Source organism: Danio rerio, chromosome 13 (genome assembly GCF_052040795.2).
Source record: "Danio rerio strain M-AB ecotype USA chromosome 13, GRCz13ab, whole genome shotgun sequence".
Classification (NCBI taxonomy): Eukaryota; Metazoa; Chordata; class Actinopteri; order Cypriniformes; family Danionidae; genus Danio; species Danio rerio.
Window position 1 is genome coordinate 8,825,001 of NC_141033.1, and position 22,284 is coordinate 8,847,284.

The following is a 22,284-nucleotide window of genomic DNA, read 5'->3' on the forward strand; positions in this document are numbered from 1 at the left end:
TGCACTAAATTAAGCTCTGTCCCGCTAGCTATTCCAACCCTGTAGTGTGAACCTCTCCTAGAACTCACCACTGACCTTCATGGCCAAAACCTCAGCAACCTGCTGACAGACTGTTTTTACACAATTATTCATTTAACTGAAAAACTACCATGATCTATCTATCTATACATTTATCTATCTGTTTGTCTGTCTGTCAAAATGCTGTTAAAATGTAACCACTGTAAAAGTAAAAAAAAAAAGAAGTTTTGTAACTGCAGTAACAAAATGTATTTTGTAATACATATTTCTTTAATATTAAGCATTCGTTAAATTATTATACTTGGAATAAAAAACTCTGTCTTTGTGTGTGAAAATGATTTTAATATCCTGATCTAGGGCACGATCACCAGCATTCTAGCCTGTGCAGATCACTGGAAAACATGAACATCACCAGGACTACAATTCAGCTACTGTAATTAACTGCAAATCAAAAGTCTTTGCACTCACACACCAGTTCCTGATTCCCCCTGATTACACACACATAGCTGGAAGCTCATAATAGACTGATTGCTATGACTATGAAGACACCTCATTCACACACACACACACACACACACACACACACACTTGGCCGAGTCGAAGCGTTCTTGTTTCGCCATGTTTTTGCAAGATGTCCTTGCTGCAGCCAGCAGCTTGATAACGTAGGCGATCATCATCTACGAAGTGGACCTTGTACTGCCTACTAAGGTAACGCTCATGCTACTGTGATGGTTGGGTTTAGGGTGGAGGAGGTGTAAGCGATGGTCATCTACATAGTGGACCTTGTACCACCCACTATGGTAGCGCCCATGTGACTGTGACGGTTGGGTTTAAGGTAGTGAAATGTGTAGGCGATCGACAACTACGTAGTGCTACTGTGAGGATTGGGTTCAGGGTAGGAGGAGGTGTAGGCGCTTATCAACTACAAAGTGGACCTGGTCAACTACATCATCAAGCTGCGGGGCTGCAACGAGGCAGTCTCTGTTTTTGAGCCTTGCCTTGTTTATTGTTTTCTAGTGATGGTTGAAATGAAGCTTTCTGAACTAGTGAACTGTTCAACTCAATTGTATCGAAAAAAGTTTCTACCCGAAGCTTTCCAAATCAAAACTCAATGAGGACCTCTAAAGGTTAAAGTGTGGGAAAGTACTGTGTTGCAAAAATGTCAAATGTTTACAACCGGCCAACTCAATCATGTAATAATACAACTTTAGTAATACAAACAAATTACCCGGTTATATACATATAAGGAATGCTATACATCACAGATGACTGTAGTAAAATCCAAGGTAATCAAAAATATTTTTGTTTATTGTATTCCAACCAGTCCTGCACACAATTATTTCAAGCAGGGATGGAACTGGGGATTCCTGCATGGGAGGTAAATGCTCTAAGGAGGATGGGTATGGGAGTGAAGCTTCTGCTATGCATTTGCCAGCTGGCATTAAACACTATACTACAATATGATGTGGCATTCTTTTAAAATAGTTGTAAATAATACACTTATGCACTTTGGTACGGTTCAAAAGCTGTTGACTATAAATTACTATTGCATTTTAGTCTAATTATGATCGCATGGAACCGCTGCAGTGTTTTGAAACAGTAAAAATGTATGTAAAACGCCTTTTTTCTCACTATGCACTTTACTAACCTACGGGAGTGTTTAAACCTTTGGATCAAAATTCAAAGTAGTAACGTGGGTATAGGTGAAAATTAAGCTTCGGATGTCACTGATCATGTGATTATGGCAAAGCGAATCAAGCTCCGGTACACTGCTTTACTGCAAGATGTATTATTTTTTGATAAGTGCTTCATGTTGCCTTGATGCACAGCGTCACATCCCTACTGTTTTCTGTTGTTTTGGCATCTGTCTCGACCATTCACCTGTACTTTGCCCATGCCTTTATATTTTCTGCATCTCCTGTTTGCCCCTGTTTTGACCATTGCCTGCCTGACGTTTCTGTTTAATAAATCTTCACATGGATCCTCATCTCTGATGTTCCCGACTCATCATACACATCATGATCATGATTTTCAATTATTTTACTATAGTCTGTTCTGCATATGACAATGTAAAGCATTCGTTCTTGGAATTTTTGCTCAGAAACAAAAAGGAGAATAAACCAAAGCAAAATTTGATCGACATAACGATAAAAAAAAAAAAAAAAAAAAAAAAAAAAAACAGCATTCCACCCTTGTTCGTGAAATCACCTAATTGAGTCTGTGGATGCGGGCATCAACACCAAGCTTTTTTTTTTTAAGAATTCCTAGAGCATGAGGTAAACGAGCAATGCTGCGGTTTTAGTCTTGTGTAATGAATCTTCATGGTTCACATACAGTACATGAGACTTTAAGCATAAAACTGATTCGACATCAGCATATTCTTCCAAAGTGTTCTACAACCTTCCCCTGAACCATATCTTGCTCAGCATCAGATTCAGCCAATGGAACATGCTACTTTGAAACTCAAAGTTGCATGATGCTAATGGTGCATGAATGAAGCGAGACATAACTTCAAATGATCCCTACAAAGCACATACCTGGCATGTCTCAATGCAGCATTTCATTCAACAGAAATGGCTGCTTTTTGCACTACATCACCATGCCCCTGAGAAACAGTTAATAGAAAGCAAGCACATTTAGTACACTTTAGTACTATAGTATAGTATAGTAATGTCTACAAACCACAGTGAAGCAATTTACTTTTTCCTTTTAGTCAACATCACTACAGATGTATGTACAGAATACAGGAAATGATGAAAAGAAAATGGTTTAAATTTGAAATCTTGTCCCCGTCACATGCACCGCACGGCACATTTTTATCAGAGCATTTGCGTTAATGGCTATATCTCAGATGAGCCAATTCAGTTTAAAGACATATAAAAGGATGAATAATAAAAGTCAAGATACTGTATAAACTGCTATTACGTGAAGGGAAATTTAACATTTTTTAATTTTTATAATAGATTATTTCATACTTTTCTTTTCTTACTTGTCATTCCAAACATGTATAATACACTGTAATACACAATTGATTTGTGTTGGGCACACATAAAGGAATTAAGTTAGCTGATTAGCTTTTACAAATGAAGGTGGATTGAAACAACTATCTTGTCCCCCAAAAAAACTCATTTGTGTTGTTTCAGCTCATTATAAATAAGTACAAACAACATTTTGAGGACAGGCCCGTAGCCAGGGGGGATTCAGGAGGTTTGAAAGACCCACCCCCCACTTGCAAAGTCCAGCATTTGACCCTAACATGAGCCCATTTGTCCCATTTTTGACTGCTACACGATCATAAATTGTGAAAATTATCGATAGAAGAAGGCTTTAGGTACAGTAAATCTTTTTTTATTTTTTTATTTAAATGGCCAAATTGTGACTGAGGAAAGTTAAATGCGTTGTCCAGTTTGTTATTTGCCTATAGGTTACAGTTTTTATTTAAAATAAGTTTTACGATATTAAAATTTGGTAACACTATTTTGATGGTCCATTTGAGTAGACTGTCTGCAACAGATATTTAACTATAAGAAACTTTGCAAGTACCTGTCAACTTACACTAACCCTAACCCAACCCCAACCTAATAGTCTACCTAAAGTGTATAATCTAATGAGAATTAGTTGGCATGTTAATGCAATGTAACTTAATTCAACAAACAGACCTTAAAAATAAAGTTTGACCGAACATTTTGCTGATCCAGCTAATTTTGCTGATTCAAGCTAATCCAGCAAAGATTAGTACCTATAATGCCACTGAAATGCATAATTGAATTAAAAAATGAGACTAATAACTGCAAAAAAAAAAGGTTTACATTTTCAAAAAAAAGTTTCTTTCAATAAGCAACAGGCCTGGAATGTATATGATTATTATAATTATAAATAATTTACTATTTTTAATTGGATTTCTAATATTTCATTTTAGGTTATTCAGTTATACAAGACTGCAGTTTGGGTAATTTTATACTCTCATGGTGTTTTTATTTTTCAAGTTTTCCAAAATTCTAATTTATTTAATAAATCCAATGTATGCATGTTTGCTTTAGTTCAGTGTCCAAACTCAGTCCTGGAGGGCCGGTGTCTAGCTGAGTTTAGCTCCAACTTGCTTTAACACACCTGCCAGGATGTTTCTAGTATAGCTTGATCAGCTGGTTCAAGTGTGTTTGATTAGGGTTGGAGCTATACTCTCCACAACACTGGCCCTCCAGGACCGAGTTTGGACACCCCTGCTTTAGTTAGTTTGCTTGTTTGATTAATTAATTTTCAAATTACCAAAAAACATTTATACTCATTTTAGAACAGAAGCATAAACTATTTAGTCAGAATTTATTAGCTCACTTGTCCAGACCAATAGAACAAATGACTTAAAAACTTAATTATTAACAAACAAACAAAGTTCTTTTATGACTCCAGTATCACAGAACAGGGCTTATTTTAAAACTAACAGTGCAGAAAAATATTTTGTTTCAAGCAAACAAACAAATAAACAGACAAACAACTTTAAACCACTTGACAAGGCAAGAGTTCTGACTTTATAACTAAATCTAAATAAAATCAATAATAAACAAATATAAAATTGTTCATAAAATCAAAATTACTATCAAAATCTATAAAACATATTAAATACATTAAAATGTTTATCCATTATGGAAAGCCTCTTATTTCACCACAACCTGACTTTCTACTGATTTACAAGTGGTAATTCAACTGTGTGGAAATTATGGATTTTTCATGTAAGAGTGAAAGAGGCGCTTGTCTAACATCAACACATGACAGCCCTCAACTATCTCATATTTTTTATTATTTTTTTGTGACTGACAGGGTTATTATGCTTCCCCCTCCACTCATCGTCTCTGCTCGGCCCAAGATTTTAATCATATTGTCAATGGAGAATATATGTCACTGTGTAGCCTCAGGTATAACCAGCCAGCTAAAAGTGTCGGCTGCAGCCATCTGCTGTTCTGTCACACAGCTTTTTCCCCCATAACAAACAGCTTCATGCTTTAGGACACAGCAGTCAGATGATAAAAGTCCAGAAACAAACCCTCACGCCTTTGAGTGTTTGTGATCAGAGCAAATTGTTGATGGGTAACAGGGAGCAAGGTGCAGCGATGCAAGGTTGTAACATCCCTCCAGTTGAATTTTGCACTTTGAGGTGATTTATTTAGATTTAATATTTGTATGCAAAATATGCTTGATTACCCAAGTTGTATAATTTTAAGATTCATTTTGTACAATTGAAAACAAATACAAATTGTTCATATTATTTTAAAAAGCATAAAAGAAAGAAATAGAAAGAAAACTAAATAGTAACTACCAAATATACATATAATTTGTTGATAATGACAAACAGCACATGATACAAATTTTTTTTAAAATTTTAATTAAATAAAAAAAAAATCTAAATAATTTTGGCTTTCAGACACTAGTAACAACAACAACAACAATAATAATAATAATAATAATAATAATAATAATAATAATAATAATAAAACAACAACAACAACAACAACAATAATAATAATAATAATAATAACAACAACAGTAATAATAAAACTACTACTACAAATAATAATAATAATAATAGTAATAAAACTAACAATAATAATAATGATAAAACTACTTCTACTACTACTACTAATACTACTACTAATAATAATAATGACGATAATAATAATAATAATAATAATAATAATAATAAATGTATAATAATAATATTAATAATAATAAAACTACTACTACTTCTACTACTACTACTACTACTACTAATAAGAAGAAGAAGAAGAAGAAGATATAATAAGAATTAAAAACTAAAATATAATAATACAATTTTATAATAATAATAATAGTAATAATAATAATAATAATAATAATAATAATAATAATAATAATAATAATAATAATAATAAATACAGGTTAATATGTGTATATCCAACACAATCTCACGGCAATTCGTAACTTTTTCATTTAGTGGCTAATTCGTATGAATTCGTACGATCTAATTCGTACAATTTAGTACGATTTGCTTATCCCCCAATGACGGTTGGGGTTAGGGGTGGGGTCAGGTGCCACGCCTCCTTTTTAAAATCGTACCATTTCGTACGACTGAACTTGTACGAATTCGTACGAATTAGCCACTAAACTGGCAAAACGTAAAATATTTACGTTTTCTCGTGAGATCAGGCTGGTATATCCTAATATTTTACGAAATAAAGGTAAAGTTATTATATCAATCATAAACTGTGTGAAATGATATGTTACATTTTTGGTTGTGAAGGCTTTCTGTGGATGTAGAAATGATAAAAGAATATCAAGAAATAAATTGATTATGTTCTGCAGAACATTTTACATGATGGTGAGTAAATGATGACAGAATTTTACTTTTATCAAAAGAATGTTAAAAGAGTAAACATCTTGATATTTCTGGAAATAAATTAATAAAAAAACTGTGAATTTTCAAAAATGGTCACTTCTGAATTCATGTTATGATTATATTATTGATCATTGATTATTGATTATTGATTATCTACATGATATTTCATGTAGAATTTTAGTCTGAGATTCAATTCTGGCTACATTCTGATCCTGTTCATACTTACACACATTTAAATCTGGATTGAAAGTCAGTGATGACATTGTGACATCAAATGTCATTAGTCTGGTATCTGTCGGTTTTTGACAAAAGAAAACAAGAATCTTGATAAGAGTACTTGTGCTTTCTCCTTTTATAGTCAGAGACCCCAAAATCACAGGATGTTGAGTCAACTTTTGGATGATGTATTCCATTTTGCTGTCTTTTTCAATTCAGTTAACATCAATGAGAAAAATAATCCATGCTCCAAGCCCAGTATGTGTCATAAACACATTAGCAATATGTAAGCCATGTGTTTGGCCACATGTAAATACTCTTCGAGTTCAAGTGGACTCTCTTGATGTCTAATTTGCCAAGAGGTGAAATATCTGAGGTGGTGCAGAGGTTAGGATTTTTCATATCTGACCGCTCATTCTAATGAGAAACACCAAAGCCCAAGTGTGGATCAAGTGATGCAGATGTGATGGAGCTGCTCCTCCACCTTGCTTGCTTACAGTATGTTTTCCTGTCATTTTAGCATCTTGCAAACACAAACAGAGAACAATGTGGTCCAGGCTAATCTCTGATCCTTTGGAACAAAATGTTCTTAAACTCAACCAAACAACCATAGCCAGCACAATCCTCTTGACCAAGAGAGATCACGGAATTGAATAAGGGCTACGTCATGCTGACGCCAAAGCATAATGAAACACATACTGTATATGTGAATATGTGTACATATATAATGTATAAACAGACACAGGCCTTAAAAGCAGGATTCTTTAAAAAGACTATTCACTACATGTTCATTCATAGCACTTTTCTTAGTATTGATCATTTTAAAAGCAGCTCTTCATTATTAAAAGAAGCTTCATTCAAAATGCCTCATCATCAGTCTCATCATGTGCACCACCACAAAAAAAGCACTATTGTTGTTTTCAATATTAAAATGTCAGCTCTATTAACAATTTTGTGGATTTCAGAAACCAACAATTTTTCAACTTTGAGTGCAAAGTGTCACTTTTAATGTCAACTAATAAAAACATTGATATTCCCAAAATGTTTATAGATTTATAATAATAATACTTTCATTCATTCATTTATTTTCTTGTCGGCTTAGTCCCTTTATTAATCCGGGGTCGCCACAGCGGAATGAACCGCCAACTTGTCCAGCACGTTTTTTACGCAGCGGATGCCCTTCCAGCCGCAACCCATCTCTGGGTAAAATCCTCATTCACACACACTCATACACTACGGACAATTTAGCCTACCCATGTCTTTGGACTGTGGGGGAAACCGGGGCACCCGGATGAAACCAATGCGAACGCAGGGAGAACATACAAACTCCTCACAGAAACGAGCCGAGGATCGAACCAGCGACCCAAAGACCTTCTTGCTGTGAGGCGACAGCACTATCTACTGCGCCACTGCTTCGCCCACCAATAATAATACTTTCATTATGCAAATATTTACCCATAGCATGCATAATAAAATTTACATGAAATTAAAAAGTTCACAATTTTTTTTACATTTGATTTAATCAAGTTCCTGAAGGGAGGTTTAGGAAATCAGCCAGTGTTTTCTCAAAAAATATTAGTTTAAAAAAACAACATTTATAACCTTTTATTGGTTTAAATGATATATTTATTATTGCTGTTGTAATGACTAATATAAGTGAGTGAAATTTCAAATTCATTTAGTTTATATTGTTTGAATATCACTCTTTAGTACTGTTATCCTGAAGCATGGCCAGAAATCCAATCTTAATATTAAATGCTTAAGATACATTTTGTAATCTCACCATTGATGCCATTGTACCCAACGACGAAAAAAAAAAATGAAAAGATTAAACCAATTTTAAAAACAACACTGGTTTATATTAAAGGTGCAGTAGGTGATCTGTCTAAATGGTAACTGGTTAGCATAATAGCTTTGAAACACAATCCCTCCCCTGCCGTCCAAAGCCACGCTTCCTGAAATCACGCGGACAAGCACGCTAAAGATGACAGAGACCCACTAAATGTCATTCGCTAGTTAGAAAACTTTGTAGTACTTTATAATACTACAATTCCAAAACTGTATATAGCTAGCACATTTTCAGTTGTGTAGTTAGCAAGCAAAAATTGTCATAATGTGCAATATTTCATGCATGCAAGGTTTGCTGCTCACACTCTCAAGTGCCTCCTAAAGCGACTACTGTATGCTTAGTGGTTGGCCGACGGCATGCAGGAATTACAATTATTACTAAGCCATACTGACATGCTATTTCAGACCGAATATTCAAAGTAGCATAATAAACAATATAGGACGCGCGTCATGTCATTGATTAAAAATGAGTCAATTTAAATATAAAACCAAAGTAAAACAGTAAAGCAGACTAAGCGGAATAGCTTAAAAGCGCTATTTACTTACGTTTTGTTGTTAAACCAAATAAAAATAACTACTAAAACTGAAAATAGTCGCATCAATCTTTCGCCGGAACTTCTGTGCATATAACCCATTGGTAAAACAACACAATCTACATCAGCTTTGTGTTTTTTAAAAACTGTTTTAAAACATAACATTACCTGTCTGAAAGAAAAACTTCAGCCATGTTGTCGTCCTTCCTCCAGTGTGCAAAAGTGACTCCAATATTGATTCAGGATTTTAAAAAGTTTTATCACATTTGTTTCTCTCTCTCTCTCTCTCACACACTCACTCTCTCTCATGTGCAAGTGAACCCACGTGCACAAGCATCGACTGAACCGCTGCAGATGCACAAATCTACATTTGTTGACAGACAGTTTGGGCTACTTATCAGAATTATGGGAAATGTTGGCCTGACAAATTTTAATTGCATGAACATTTTTTAGTCGTATGCCTTATTCCCAGGATATAAAAATACATATAAATTAATTTAGATAATTTACTTTAATCAATACTATTGAAATGTGACTTTCAACCAGCACAACAAAAATGTTTCTGTAAACCAGGGGTGGGGAACATCCGGTCTCCGGGCCGTACGCGGCCCGCGAGACCATTTGATCCAGCCCCGTTCGTCAATTCAAAATCACTCCTCAGGAAAAAATAAACTAAATAAATTTCTGTTTTAGAAAGTGGCAGCTGTACACATTTCATCACCTTGAAATTATAAGGTTCTATCTGCGTTCTAAATGATTTTGAGATATTGAGCTTCAAAGTTTTTTATTCCATAGCAAACAGTACGTGTGTAACATTTGTTTTTTTAATTAAAAATTTTAAATTGTAAACAACTTATTAAAAAAAATCACATAATGTAAATAAGTTTAAGTCATTTAATAAGAATATGTCGGAGACGAGCAGAGCACACACATCTAACGCCATCTCAATGAGAGCGCTTTAATGGTCAAATACATGCACATGTTCCAGAGCGCGGTGTTTAGCGATTATTCATATTAACCCTCATTTGTGTAATAAATAAACAAGTTGAGAATCGAAAGACATGTGAAAGAGAAACCATATCAGAGCTGCACTATTCTTAAAGTGACAGCGCACAATATTCCTGCTGCTGACTGTTTTTATCTTTAATCAAACAATAAAAGGACAAAATCCCTCACTGCTCTTGACTGAAGGACTTTTGTGGCAAGTTTTTTTCTTGCAGTGAAGATGCTTAAAGCACAGTTTGTTTCATATTTTTATTCTATTGTATTTCTTTCTCTTTACTTATTTACAGAGAGGAAAATAACTGTGCATATATAAAATCAGATTTATTTGCCCTCCTGAATTATTAGCAACCCTTTCCCCCAATTTCTGTTTAATGGAAAGATTTATTTTCAACCCATTTTTAAACATAACAGATTAAATTATTCATTTCTAATAACTGATTTCTTTTACTTTTGCTATGATGATAGTAAATTATATTTGACTAGATATTTTTTAAGACACTAGTATTCAGCTTAAAGTGACATTCAAAAGCTTAATTAGCGTAATTAAGCAAGTCATTGTATAACAGTGGTTTCTTCTGCAGACAATCAAAAATATATATTAATAAAGGGCTAATAATATTGACCTTAAAATAGGTTTCAAAATATTAAAAACTGATTTTGTTGTAGCCCAAATAAAACAAATAAGCCTTTCTCCTGAAGAAAAATTATTATAGAAAATACAGTGAAAAATTCATGTTAAACATAATTTGGGAAATATTTATATATATAAAAAAAAACTAAATTCACAGGAGGGTGAATAATTTTGACTTCAACTTATAATCGTGATTACAATTATGACCAATATAATCGCGATTATGCTTTTTCCCCATAATCGAGCAGCCCTATAATTTAATATGGCCTCTAAACGATGTTACAAAAATGTGCCCTTGATAGAAAAAAGGTTCCTTATCCCTGCTGTAGACAATAACCTACTACACCTTTAATCTAATACACACACACAAATTGCAGATAAAAGCAACTTCGAAATCTGACGATAGCTGCACAGCAATTTAATGTAATTCAGGCAACAATCTATTTCTGTTACTGAAGTTTACTCATAGATCAATTATAGGAAATCGGGGCCAAAGTTCACAGTGATAGTTGATGACGTAGTTAAGTGATGGGGACCAAACAAGGGTAATGAGAGTAAAGTTCATCTGGAAGCAGCTGATGTTAGAAATTGATGTGACGTTGAAGTATGCGGCAGGAGGAAGAACGGAGTTGACTAACAGGAAGTGTCAGGAGACAGAGGTCTGGAGGAGGTAAAGAGTGGAAAAACACTGGTAAAGATCTGTATTCCTTAAGAAAAGAAAGATGGGAGAGATATAGAATCAGAGGCAAGCAGAGAGACTGGAGTAAGAGGGAGAAAACAAGAAAATAATCTCCCAGGCTGAGAGCAGTGCCTCGGACCCCTGCTGTTAAAAAAGGGTGGGGACTATGAAGTCTCCATTCAGACCCTCTCTAGAGATCTTGTCACAATAAACTGCGCATTTCTGTTTAGACAAGTCTTACAGCTGGGAGGCTCTTTGAATTTCTCGACCAAAGTCTCGTATCTTAGATTCGCCCCCGAAAACAAAGGTCTTAAATGCCCACATCAGTCGAGATCAGCTTAAATGCCCTGTGCTATTAACAAATGACACAAAGAAGAAAAAAGGCAGAAAGGGTGTCGTAAATCTTGCATCCATCTGACATTATTTGATAAATATGTCAGCGTAATGCTTTGAAAGAGCTTAGAGGTTGATTTAAAATTATTGAAAGTTTTAACATTGTAGTGTACAGCAGCAAGCATGGCAATAAAATAAAAAAGTCAATACTGTACAACCTTCACTATGATATATAGATTTATCAACACAAAAGGGTTTGGTACAAGTGCATGTGAACAATGTGGCTTATTTTTGAAAATTATCACAAAAGAGTTTTAGTTCGTAAAAGTTTAAATTGAACAGAAAATAATTACGTTCAACATGAATTACACTTTCAAAATGCTTACAACCATTCAAGAAAAACATTAACTTCTCTAGATCATTACCAGTGCTGGGTAAGGTACTTTTAAAAAGTAATAGATTACAAATGACTGAATTCTACTGGGAAATTGTAATCGGATTACATTACTAATTACTTCATTTAAAAAGTAATCAGATTACTAATTACTTTGAAGTTACTTTTAAAACATAGAAAATATAAAAATACTAAACAAACGGCAGCTCTTATAGTAAATTAATATTCACTGAAAAACATTAGTGGGTTAATCACAGCACCTTGACATATTCAAAATACTTAGAGTCACCCAAAACTTCTCTCATCATTCACTTTTTCCAATCCGTTTTTTTTAACGGACAAGAAGACAATTAGAAGAAAACTGGGTCCCACTTTATATTTAGTGTCCTTAACTACAATGTAATTGCATAAAAAATATAAATACAATGTGTTCATAATGTATTGGAGAACACTTCTGGTGCTCTTGAGGTGGGACATGGCTAGAGACATTTTTGGTGGTATGGGTAGGTTTAAGGGTTGGGTTAAGCTGTAAGGATTGATCAACAGTGTAATTACAAATGTAATTACATAAATTAATTACAGATGTAGTTACATGCATGCATTTAATAATCATAAGTACAATGTAAAAACTTGTATTTAGACAACAAATACATTGTAATGGTTTATTAATTTCAGTGTAAGTACATTATAGTTAAGGCCACTTATTATAAAGTGGGACCGAAAACCTGAAAGCTGTATTCATTGACATGCACAATATAAAAAAAAAACACTGCAGTGTTTGAGTGTTCTGTGTTTGTCTAAGGTAATAAGTCTACCTAAATGTGTACAGTATATTCCAAAGTATGAAGCTGATTGGTCAGTTCTTGTCGCTTGACTTGTGGTTTTTAACTGGGTGTTGATGTGTGCCCCCAATATGCATGCGCACAAAAGTTAAAAGGAGTCAAAAGTTCTTTGGACTGCATTTCACAGCAATATTTTTGTTTTTACACTCAATAAAAATCAAAGTAATGTCTGTATTTCCAGCCTGATTTCACGAGGAAATGTATTTTACACTTTGTCAGTTTAGTGGCCAATTCGTACAAATTCAGTCATACAAAAATGTATGATTTTAAAAAGAACTATAAAACTATATTTGTATTGCAAGTAACAGAATTAGATTGACTTTAGTAACTGTAATCAAATTACACAAATTTAAAATGTAATTCTTTTAATCACTGTATTCCTCAAAAATGTAATTAGAGCATAGTAACATATTTCTGTGGAACGTGTTATACCCAATTCAACTCTGATCATTACTACATATTAAATAAATAAATAATCTCCATGAAGTCAAAAACTGACACTATATGACCCTGGACCACAAAAACTACTCCTATGCTGTATTAATATATTTTTGGCAATAGCGGGAAAAAATATATATAGCTGGGTGAATTTGTTGCATTTTTTTAAAAATAAAAATCATGTATATATTCTGTAGATTTCCTTAAATCAACATATCAAAACTACATTCATATTTTATCAGCAATGTGTATGGCTTAATTTGGACAGTTTTAAAGGTTTCAAGTTTAAGATTTTCTCAGTTTAAGTTTTTGAACTACAGATTCCAGATTTTCAAAAAGTCGTGTCTTGACCAAACCCTGCCTTATGGAAAACAATAGCTTATTTATTTAGCTTTCAGGTAATGTATAAATCTCAATTTCCAAAAATGCACACCTACTGTATGACTAATGGTTTTGTGGTTCAACGTAACATGCTGCATTCCAACTTTCCACTTTGGCCTGAAATCCTGTCTTTTCTTTCTTTCTTTCTTTCTTTCTTTTTTTTTTACTTTCCAAGTAAATAACACATTTAAAAATGTACTGTTGATGGGATCTGATGTTGTCTTTAATAATTAACTAGCCTTTATTAAACCAGGTAAGTCAATTGAGAACCAGGTCTAATTTACAATGACGACCTGGTCAAAAAAAAAAAAAAAAACATAAGCAGATACAAAGCAGCAGGGGCACAATACAATAACAATTTTACAACTCTGCTATAAAATAACAATTAATAAATAATTATTAATAACATTTTAAAAATTCATTGTTTCCTTTTGAATTTTAAATTGCAGCAGCAATTAAATCTTGTTATTTAAAAAACACAAATGGCTGTTGTCTATTAATACATATAACTCTTTCATTGAAGACAGTATAGTGATAGGTACAGATTTTGATAGTGCCTTTGAAATAAATCATGTTACTGAAGGATTCAGACACGGCTGTGATTACCAATATTCTGAAGTAAAATAAAATTTATAGAGATTTAGAACAAGTGGATGGTTAGTAAATGCAGACATATCAATTTATGTGAACTACCACTTTAAGCCCGTCAACTAGTAGCGTTTAAAATTAATAATATATCAGCTTAATCATATTTTTAATCACATACATGCAGACTTTTTGAGCATAAGCAACGTTTCTCAAAATATTTTTAAAACCACATTCCACATTTAAATATTTGGGGCGGGTAAGATTAAGTCAAGCTAGATTTATGAGGTGACAAAAGCAAGAGTGTTAGACGGTGTGCCTCAACGTATTTATGAGCCTTTTTCAGTTGTGCTAACCTGTATCAGCCAAATATATTAGGAATTATAAGAATTGCAAGCATTTCACTTTCCAAAAATATGCTATAAACAACTACTTTTTTAACATGATCTGAATTTTTAGAATGTTCAAATGCAAGCCAAATTCTAGGAAAACCGAGAGCGGTCAAACTAGTCAAATGATGCCCAGAGGCTGACAGAAAATCAAAGAGATGGGACCACAGCAACCCAGACTCATTAGGAAAGCATGCACCTACACATTAAGAAAATTATATATACAGTTGGAGTCAAAATTACTTACAGTCCTGTGATTTTTTTCTTTTTCAAATAATTCCCAAATGAAACAGAGCAAAGAATTTTTCACAGTATTCCCTGTAATATTTGTTTCTTCTTCTAGAGAAACTCTTATTTTTTTATTTTGGCTAGAATAAACGCATTTTAATTTTTGTAAACCATTTTAAGGTCAATACTATAACCACCATAAGCAACTTTTTCTTGATTAAACAGAACAAACCATCATTATGCATTAACTTGCTAAATTATTCGCCAAGTTAACCTAATTAAATTGAGTCTTTGAATTGCACATACCTGTAAGCTGAATAGTATCAAGAAAAATAACAAGTAAAATGAATCCCAAAGGGTAAACAAAACTGGTAAAATATTATTTACTGTCATCATGACAAAGATAAATAAATCAGTTATTAGAAAGGAGTTATTAAAACTATCATGTGTGGAAATGAGCTAATCAGGAGGGTTAATAATTCAGACTTCAACTGTGTGCATGTGTATATATTTTTAATTTTTTACCTTTAGACATATTGAAATCATGAAATTGATACGTTTTCCTGCCCTCTTTGATTGTCGCGTTATAATAAGCTCTAAACACTATCTGTTTCTGAAAAAGCCAATGGCCTGTAAGCCAGTGGAAAATAGCTTTTAACTATTTTAACTATTTAATATCCAATAAATATGTGCATCTTTACCTCCAGGTGTATTACTTATAGCTTACCTATTAGAGTTTCGCATTTGATGCAATTACCTTGAGCAAAATAAAATAAATAAATAAATAATAATAATAATAACAAAATAACAATAATAATAACAACAACAACAACAACAACGTGGTTTTACTAATATTTACACTAAAATTCATAATTAGTTACAATGCACTTATTGTGTAAATACATTTTTTGCATTATACTTCTGTTTAATTGAATACCGGCATCTAATTACAACTGCAATTACATCTTTAATTACACTGTTGACAATCCCCTTACACCTTTACCCACCTTTAAACCTACCATACCACCAAACATGTCGCCTAGACCTACTTGTATCCCTTCTTAATAGCACCAGAAGTGTTCTGCAACGCATTATGAACACAGTAAGTGCAAGTACATACAGCAGTAGTTAAAGCCAACTACAATAAAGTGGGTCCGTATTTTCAAATAATGCAGCACATTAAACCTTCAGCTGCACTTTAGCACCACAAATGTTAAACAGACATTTAGTATTCACCAAACTACTTATTACAAGCAGCGTAATAATAGACAAACAGTGCCTACTGAACATTTCACTTTGAAAGTGTCATGACATATGCAAGGATTAAAGCAAGTCATTCACTGCCACAAATACATTTTATCTAATAAGCCTGGAATTGACTGTTTTTGCAACATTCACTAAGTTACCATCTGTCTTTTTGTAGTTAAAGGTGCCATCGGGTGCATTAATTCAACATGTTAAATTGTTCTCTAAGATCTAGATTATAAAAAATGTGGCTTAAGGTGGTCACAGATGGTATGATCATATGGAGAAATCACAGAAATGTTTGATGCTTGTATGTTTGTGGCTTGTAACGTGTGAGGAAAACAAGAAGAGATAAAAACATTTCCTCTGTCCATATTTTTACCGTGCAACTTCATATGATTGCTTCTGAATTAGCAGGGTCATAAAATCGGATTGTATTTCACTGCATTCCAAAGATTTTCAAATAAAATTACTCGTGACATGAACGTACAATCTTCTGACCAATAGAACTTAAAGCATGTACACCAGCCTTTTAGGTAAGTGCAAAAATTCTCCAGTAATAATTTTATAATGCGTATCTGTGATCACAGGATCTACCCCTTTAACCATATTTGGAAAGGTTGTGAATACTATGAGCTTTGCAGCTTGTGTCACTGAAGCACACATGAAAAATAATCGTCTTCAGTTGTCAAAAAATATTTTAACAAATTGAAAAGATGCTAATTGACAATCTTTTCAATCGAAGAGGTAGAGGGGTTTATTTTAGCTAAAAGAAGTTAAAATTAGATTTAATTTATGAGTAGGGTCCATTTTTGGCTGTATAGAATTTAGTAAAAAAAAAGAAATCTGGGGATTTATGCCAAATATATAGTATCAAGAAACTCAACACATGAAATAAAAGTTAATGTTTATTTATTTATTTATTTATTTACTTACTTAGAGATTACAATGTAAATCCAATTAGAACAACTTGTTTGGTAAACAAAGTAAGCATCTCAAAAAATATACAAAAAGGCAGAATTATTACTTATTATTATATTACTTTACAAACGGTGTTTTGCATGGGATAATAAGCTTTAGGGTTTTTTTCACAGTTTGGAAAAGTCAAGGTTTTAAAACCGCTAAAAGTTTCTGTTATACCATTCCTAAGGTATATGTAAGGGGATTTTATGTTTTTTTGTTTGTTTTTGAAACATTGTAAAGAAATATGTTTCTGAAGAGAGCAAATCAATTATTATTTTTAAATTATTTAACCTGACATGTTTATGGGTCCAAAATAAAAATAAAAAATAGTATTTCTAAAATAAAATGTATTTTGATAAATGGGGGAAACGTTTTTTTTTTTTTTTTTATCTAGACATTTATAAAGAAGTTATTTTAGAGCAGTAATCACAATACCGTGATACTGTGAAAGCGTACCATCAGAAACTTATACCGGGCAATGCCTAGTTGTACATAAATCATATAAACAATTTCATTTTGTCTTGTCAAATTACAGAAATTAACATAAAACTGAATATATATTTGTACACACCAGCAATAAAAAAAAAATTTACTCAATGATGAGGGTAAAATATTATCCGAGTCATGAGTTGTGCTGTAGATGAAATATTGTCTAAATTAAAATTGAAGTTGACTAAAAAAAGCCAACAGAGTTGTATTTGTGGTTTTAAGTTTTTAGCGAAACAGAGGCAGGAATTAACATCAACCTCCACATAGAAAGATGGGTATTATAAAGTTTGTTAACATACTTTCCCTCCAGAAAAATCAGTAAGAGCTGAGTCATTTGACAAGATGCATAAACCTGGATTAAACACTGATATCCAGCGTTCTACATGTGTTTGTTGCCTCAATGCAAAAACAAAAAAATTACTCCTCTTTAAGGATCCTGAATGAATTTATAATTTATATCTCCCGAATTTTGAGTTCTGGCGACAAGCTGTGATATAGGAGATATTAAATGCCTAGTTGCATTACACTGGTCTCGTTTTCAAAATAATAGTCTCACATACATGGTACTACGCATAAAACAAGCTTTGATAAAGTCAGTATTATAATCTCACTTTGAAACTTTACAACCAAATCAAGCACTGCCTGTTACTGTACATGCATATTAACGATCCCGTGTGGATCATTAGAGTTTGTGTTTTGTTCTGATTGTTCTGTTTTTCTCAAGATTTTTCACTCACAGGATTTACACAAGAACAAGGAAATAATGGCGTTTGAGACTCATGGTATGAGCTATTATTTATCTATGCCTACATATATAGGTACACTACCGGTCAAAAGTTTGGGCTCAGTATTTTAAGTGTTTAAAAATAAGCTTCTCCTGCTCTCCAAGGCTGCATTTATTTAATCAAAAATACAGTACAAATTGTAAAATTGTGAAATGTTATTGCACTATAAAGTAACTGTTCAAAAGCAGTTTATAATTTAATTTAATAATTTATTTCAGTGATTTTAAACATGAATTTTCAGCTTCATTACTCCAGTCTTCAGTCACATGGTCCTTTAGAAATACCTTTAATATAATTATTGTTATTATTATTATTATTATTATTATTATTATTATTATTATTATTATTATTATTATTATTATTATTAATGGTAATGGCAATAAAAGCAATAATGACTGGAGTAATAATTTCATTTGAAACTACAAACAATAAATAAGCAGTTATTAAATTTTTTTTTTATAAATATTTACCTATTTAAAATGTTATATTAAATAACAATAGTGTTATTAATTAATAAATGCCACCTTTATGAACAGAATATTTTTTAAAGAAAAAAAAACATTAAAAAATTTAAAAAACTGACCCCAAACTTTTGACCAGTAGTGTATATTAGGATTTTCATGCTTTGGCACCTATAAACACGGACTCTAAATGAGAATGTAGAGTTTTGAATTCAGGTCGTTTGCCACAGGTAACTAGTTAGGATTGGCAGTGCACGACACAGCGCTCTGAAACACTGCACAAGTTACAGCAGACTAATGCCAGCTCTCAGCCTGCATGAGGGAGTTAATAGAGCCCATCACAAAGCACTGCCTTTCTATTCGTAAATGAGCCACTTGATCGTTTCCAAACTTGAGCACAGAATGAACCACAGACAAAGCCTGATGATTCAAGGTGACGTAATGGAGAACTACAACAAGTGTCAAGGAAAAAAAAAAAGAGCCCACGCTGACCATCATAAAGTCACCTATTCAGTTCTACTGACAAGCGCAAAACATTTTATAATTATCATAACAATGGTGTAATCAGAGGCATTGTTATTCCTCTTGCTCCTTGTTGTTGCAAACAGTACATAATTGCAGTTCTGTTAACATATAGGCGGATGCACCAGAATTTAGGAAACTGAAAATGTTTTTGGTTTCGCTCCAAAAAAAATCTCTTTATGAAATAGTTAGTTGTTTAACTGCTGCTTTTCTGATGCTAGCCTTTCATTTTTTAGATTTCATTTTCGTTTTTTGCTAAATGAAAATTTTAATTTACAGTTTTGTTTTTATTTTAAAAAGTAAATTTGACGCATCACAACCAAACCTACTGAAGCTTGAGATGCATCTATACGGGGCCATGACAAGGGGCTCTGGCTAATATACAGACCATGAATAAGAACACAAACATGTAAGAATATATGTACACCATGTCGGGGATGAGCTAATCTATATCCTCCTACCAGTAAACCACCAAACATATGGGTTCACTATGGAAAAACACAATTACACAGATCAAAGTATGCGCATGAACTGTAAGCACATGCATATGCCCCCTTCTGCATTACATTTCAGTGTGATCAGTGTCTTGATGTTTAAAGTAGGATTCACACCTTTTCTGAATCAGTCCAGTTTTTGTAGATGGATACATTTTCTCTATTTGAGTTTAGTTTCAATGTTTGGTTATGTTCCCTGAGATTCATCAGATAAGGGCCAGAAAGCTTGTTAGGGAAGAACATGTCACGAGGATGAGGCAGACTTAAAGGCGCTCTCAAAGCCGTCACACACACAGATACAGACAAAAAAAAAAAGATATTTACTTAATTTTTCTCTCATTAACAGAACTCTTACACCAAAAAATATAAAAAATAAAAATCTGCAAAGGGTTGCAAACAATTTATATCTGTTTTATTTAAACAAACAAAATAAATTGAGTAATGTTACATTTTTGTTTTTATTTTATATTGATTAAATTTGTTTGATTAAACTCAGCCCAAATAAAATGTTTACATCCACTTAACGCAAATAAATTTAGTAAATCTAAGGAATCATCTTTGAATCATCAGAGTAAGTGCACTAAAAAAATTGGTCTTCAACCTTCACAGATATACATGACATAACAACAAATAACCAGACATTTTTAGGCCATGCAAATTCAGTTAGTTTGTTTTAAATATATTTGCCTGATAAGTATATGCTCCATCACAAACTTTTATTTTGTTTGAAACTGTAGTTTAAATAAGGGACCAAAAAGTTTATTTCTACCTGGAATGTTTTGCTAAATCAAAGTAATGGTAAAGTCCTAAACTGTAAATGTTTACTTAATTTACAATACAGAAAATTAAATTGAAAACAAAGCAATTCAGGTAGAATGAAGTAGCAATTGCACAAAAAAACATGGAGCCAAACTATTATAAGTGTTACGATGTTTTACAATGTACTGTTATTAATAATTTTGGATAAAAGTACTTATAATAATGTGTATTTTTTTTAATTTTCATAATTTTTAAATATAATATATTAATATAATATATTAGGGCCACCACACCATTTAAAATTATTACTAAATTAGATATTCTTTAAAAAGGATCAACATATATATTTAAAAATGTAGTTACAGTTACATGCCTATCAATTGATGTTGGTTAATTGATAAGTAGCCTACAATGTAGTCTTCATTAAATATAACAACATGCCTAGACTTAACAAACCAACTTATTGAAAAACTCATCATTTTAATAATCTAACCAATCTAGTTTAAAAAAAAGTCATTTTAAGTGCTGTAGATCTGAACCAAGTAAGGGTTGTCTTAATGAAGCCTCTCTGATTTAGAGCTGCAGCACCGCGATTGTCTCATACAGAGATTCACTTGTTGCTGCAGATCCATAAACCTGAACTGTGCGCAACAGTTGCACTGTTTACAACTTAGCACAGTAAGGGGAATATGACTCGAACTCACCTCTTCTTCTCTTTCTCAGCTGTCATCGCGCTGTTCTCGCGTAATTCCCGCAGTGCAACAGGACCAGCTCTCCGTGCAAAGACACGCACCAAACCACCGCAAACACGCGTTAAAGTGAACGACGCACAGCTGAACGTGAAATTGCTGTAAAGTCCACTAAGGCAAAAGCGACTGTACAGTCTCAGAACACTGCTGAGGATTGTACAGTCTCCCACTTTTATAAAATCCAAGCGCGGTGAGGCTCGTCGCGGTGAGGGAGTAACTCGCTTGTTTTGCGGTCAGTGAAGTTCACAGACCGCAGAGCCTCACTGAAGGGCGCTTGACAGCTGAGCAATCAATTACAGCTCACTGAATGCCTAAAGCCGCCGTTAGGAACCGCCCACCGTCAGCGCTGACAGCAACATTTACTCCTGCGTAATGTTTCTGGCGGTCTACTTTCTCCAAAGCCTGATAATTCAACAACCTCACCGTGAATTGTTTAAATATCATGGTTTTGTTGAAGGCAATGACACCTTGACCGCAATGTCAACTCTAAAGAACTTAGTGAAAAAGTAAACAAAATGAAAAGTGTACTAACAAACACATTCGTTATATTTTTAGAAGCAAAATAAAATTACTCCAAGAGGCAAATTTTTCTGGAGCTCTTTTATAGTTAACAATCATCGGAAAAGAGTATGGGTGACTCCCTTCAAATGCTCTATTAATGATAAAATTAAGGAAATTTATTTTAAAATACTACATTCAATTTACCCAGTGGCGACGCAGTGGCGCATGCAGTAGCTAGTTTGTGGAGTTTGCATGTTCTCCCTGCGTTCGCGTGGGTTTGCACCGGTTTCCCCCTACAGTCCTATGACTTGCTGTACAGGTAAATTGGGTAAGCTAAATTGTCTGTTGTGTGTGTGTGTGTGTGTGTGTGTGTGTGTGTGTGTGTGTGTGTGTGTGTGTGTGTGTGTGTGTGTGTGTGTGTGTGTGTGT

General features: G+C 33.3%; 1 protein-coding gene across 3 annotated transcripts in view; it reads right to left on the reverse strand.

Moving 5' to 3' along the window:
• The window catches only part of epas1b (endothelial PAS domain protein 1b), a 70,719-nt gene extending 49,092 nt beyond the window's left edge, over positions 1 to 21,627 (reverse strand). For 2 of the 3 annotated variants that reach the window (XR_015505150.1, XM_087277964.1), the window contains exon 1: positions 21,310 to 21,592. Coding sequence is in view for 2 of the 3 variants with exons in the window: in XM_087277964.1 (XP_087134090.1) it covers positions 21,310 to 21,335 (26 nt within the window). In the remaining variant the exon portion in view is untranslated. 3 annotated transcript variants of the gene reach the window in all.
• Positions 21,628 to 22,284: the final 657 nt, after the last annotated feature.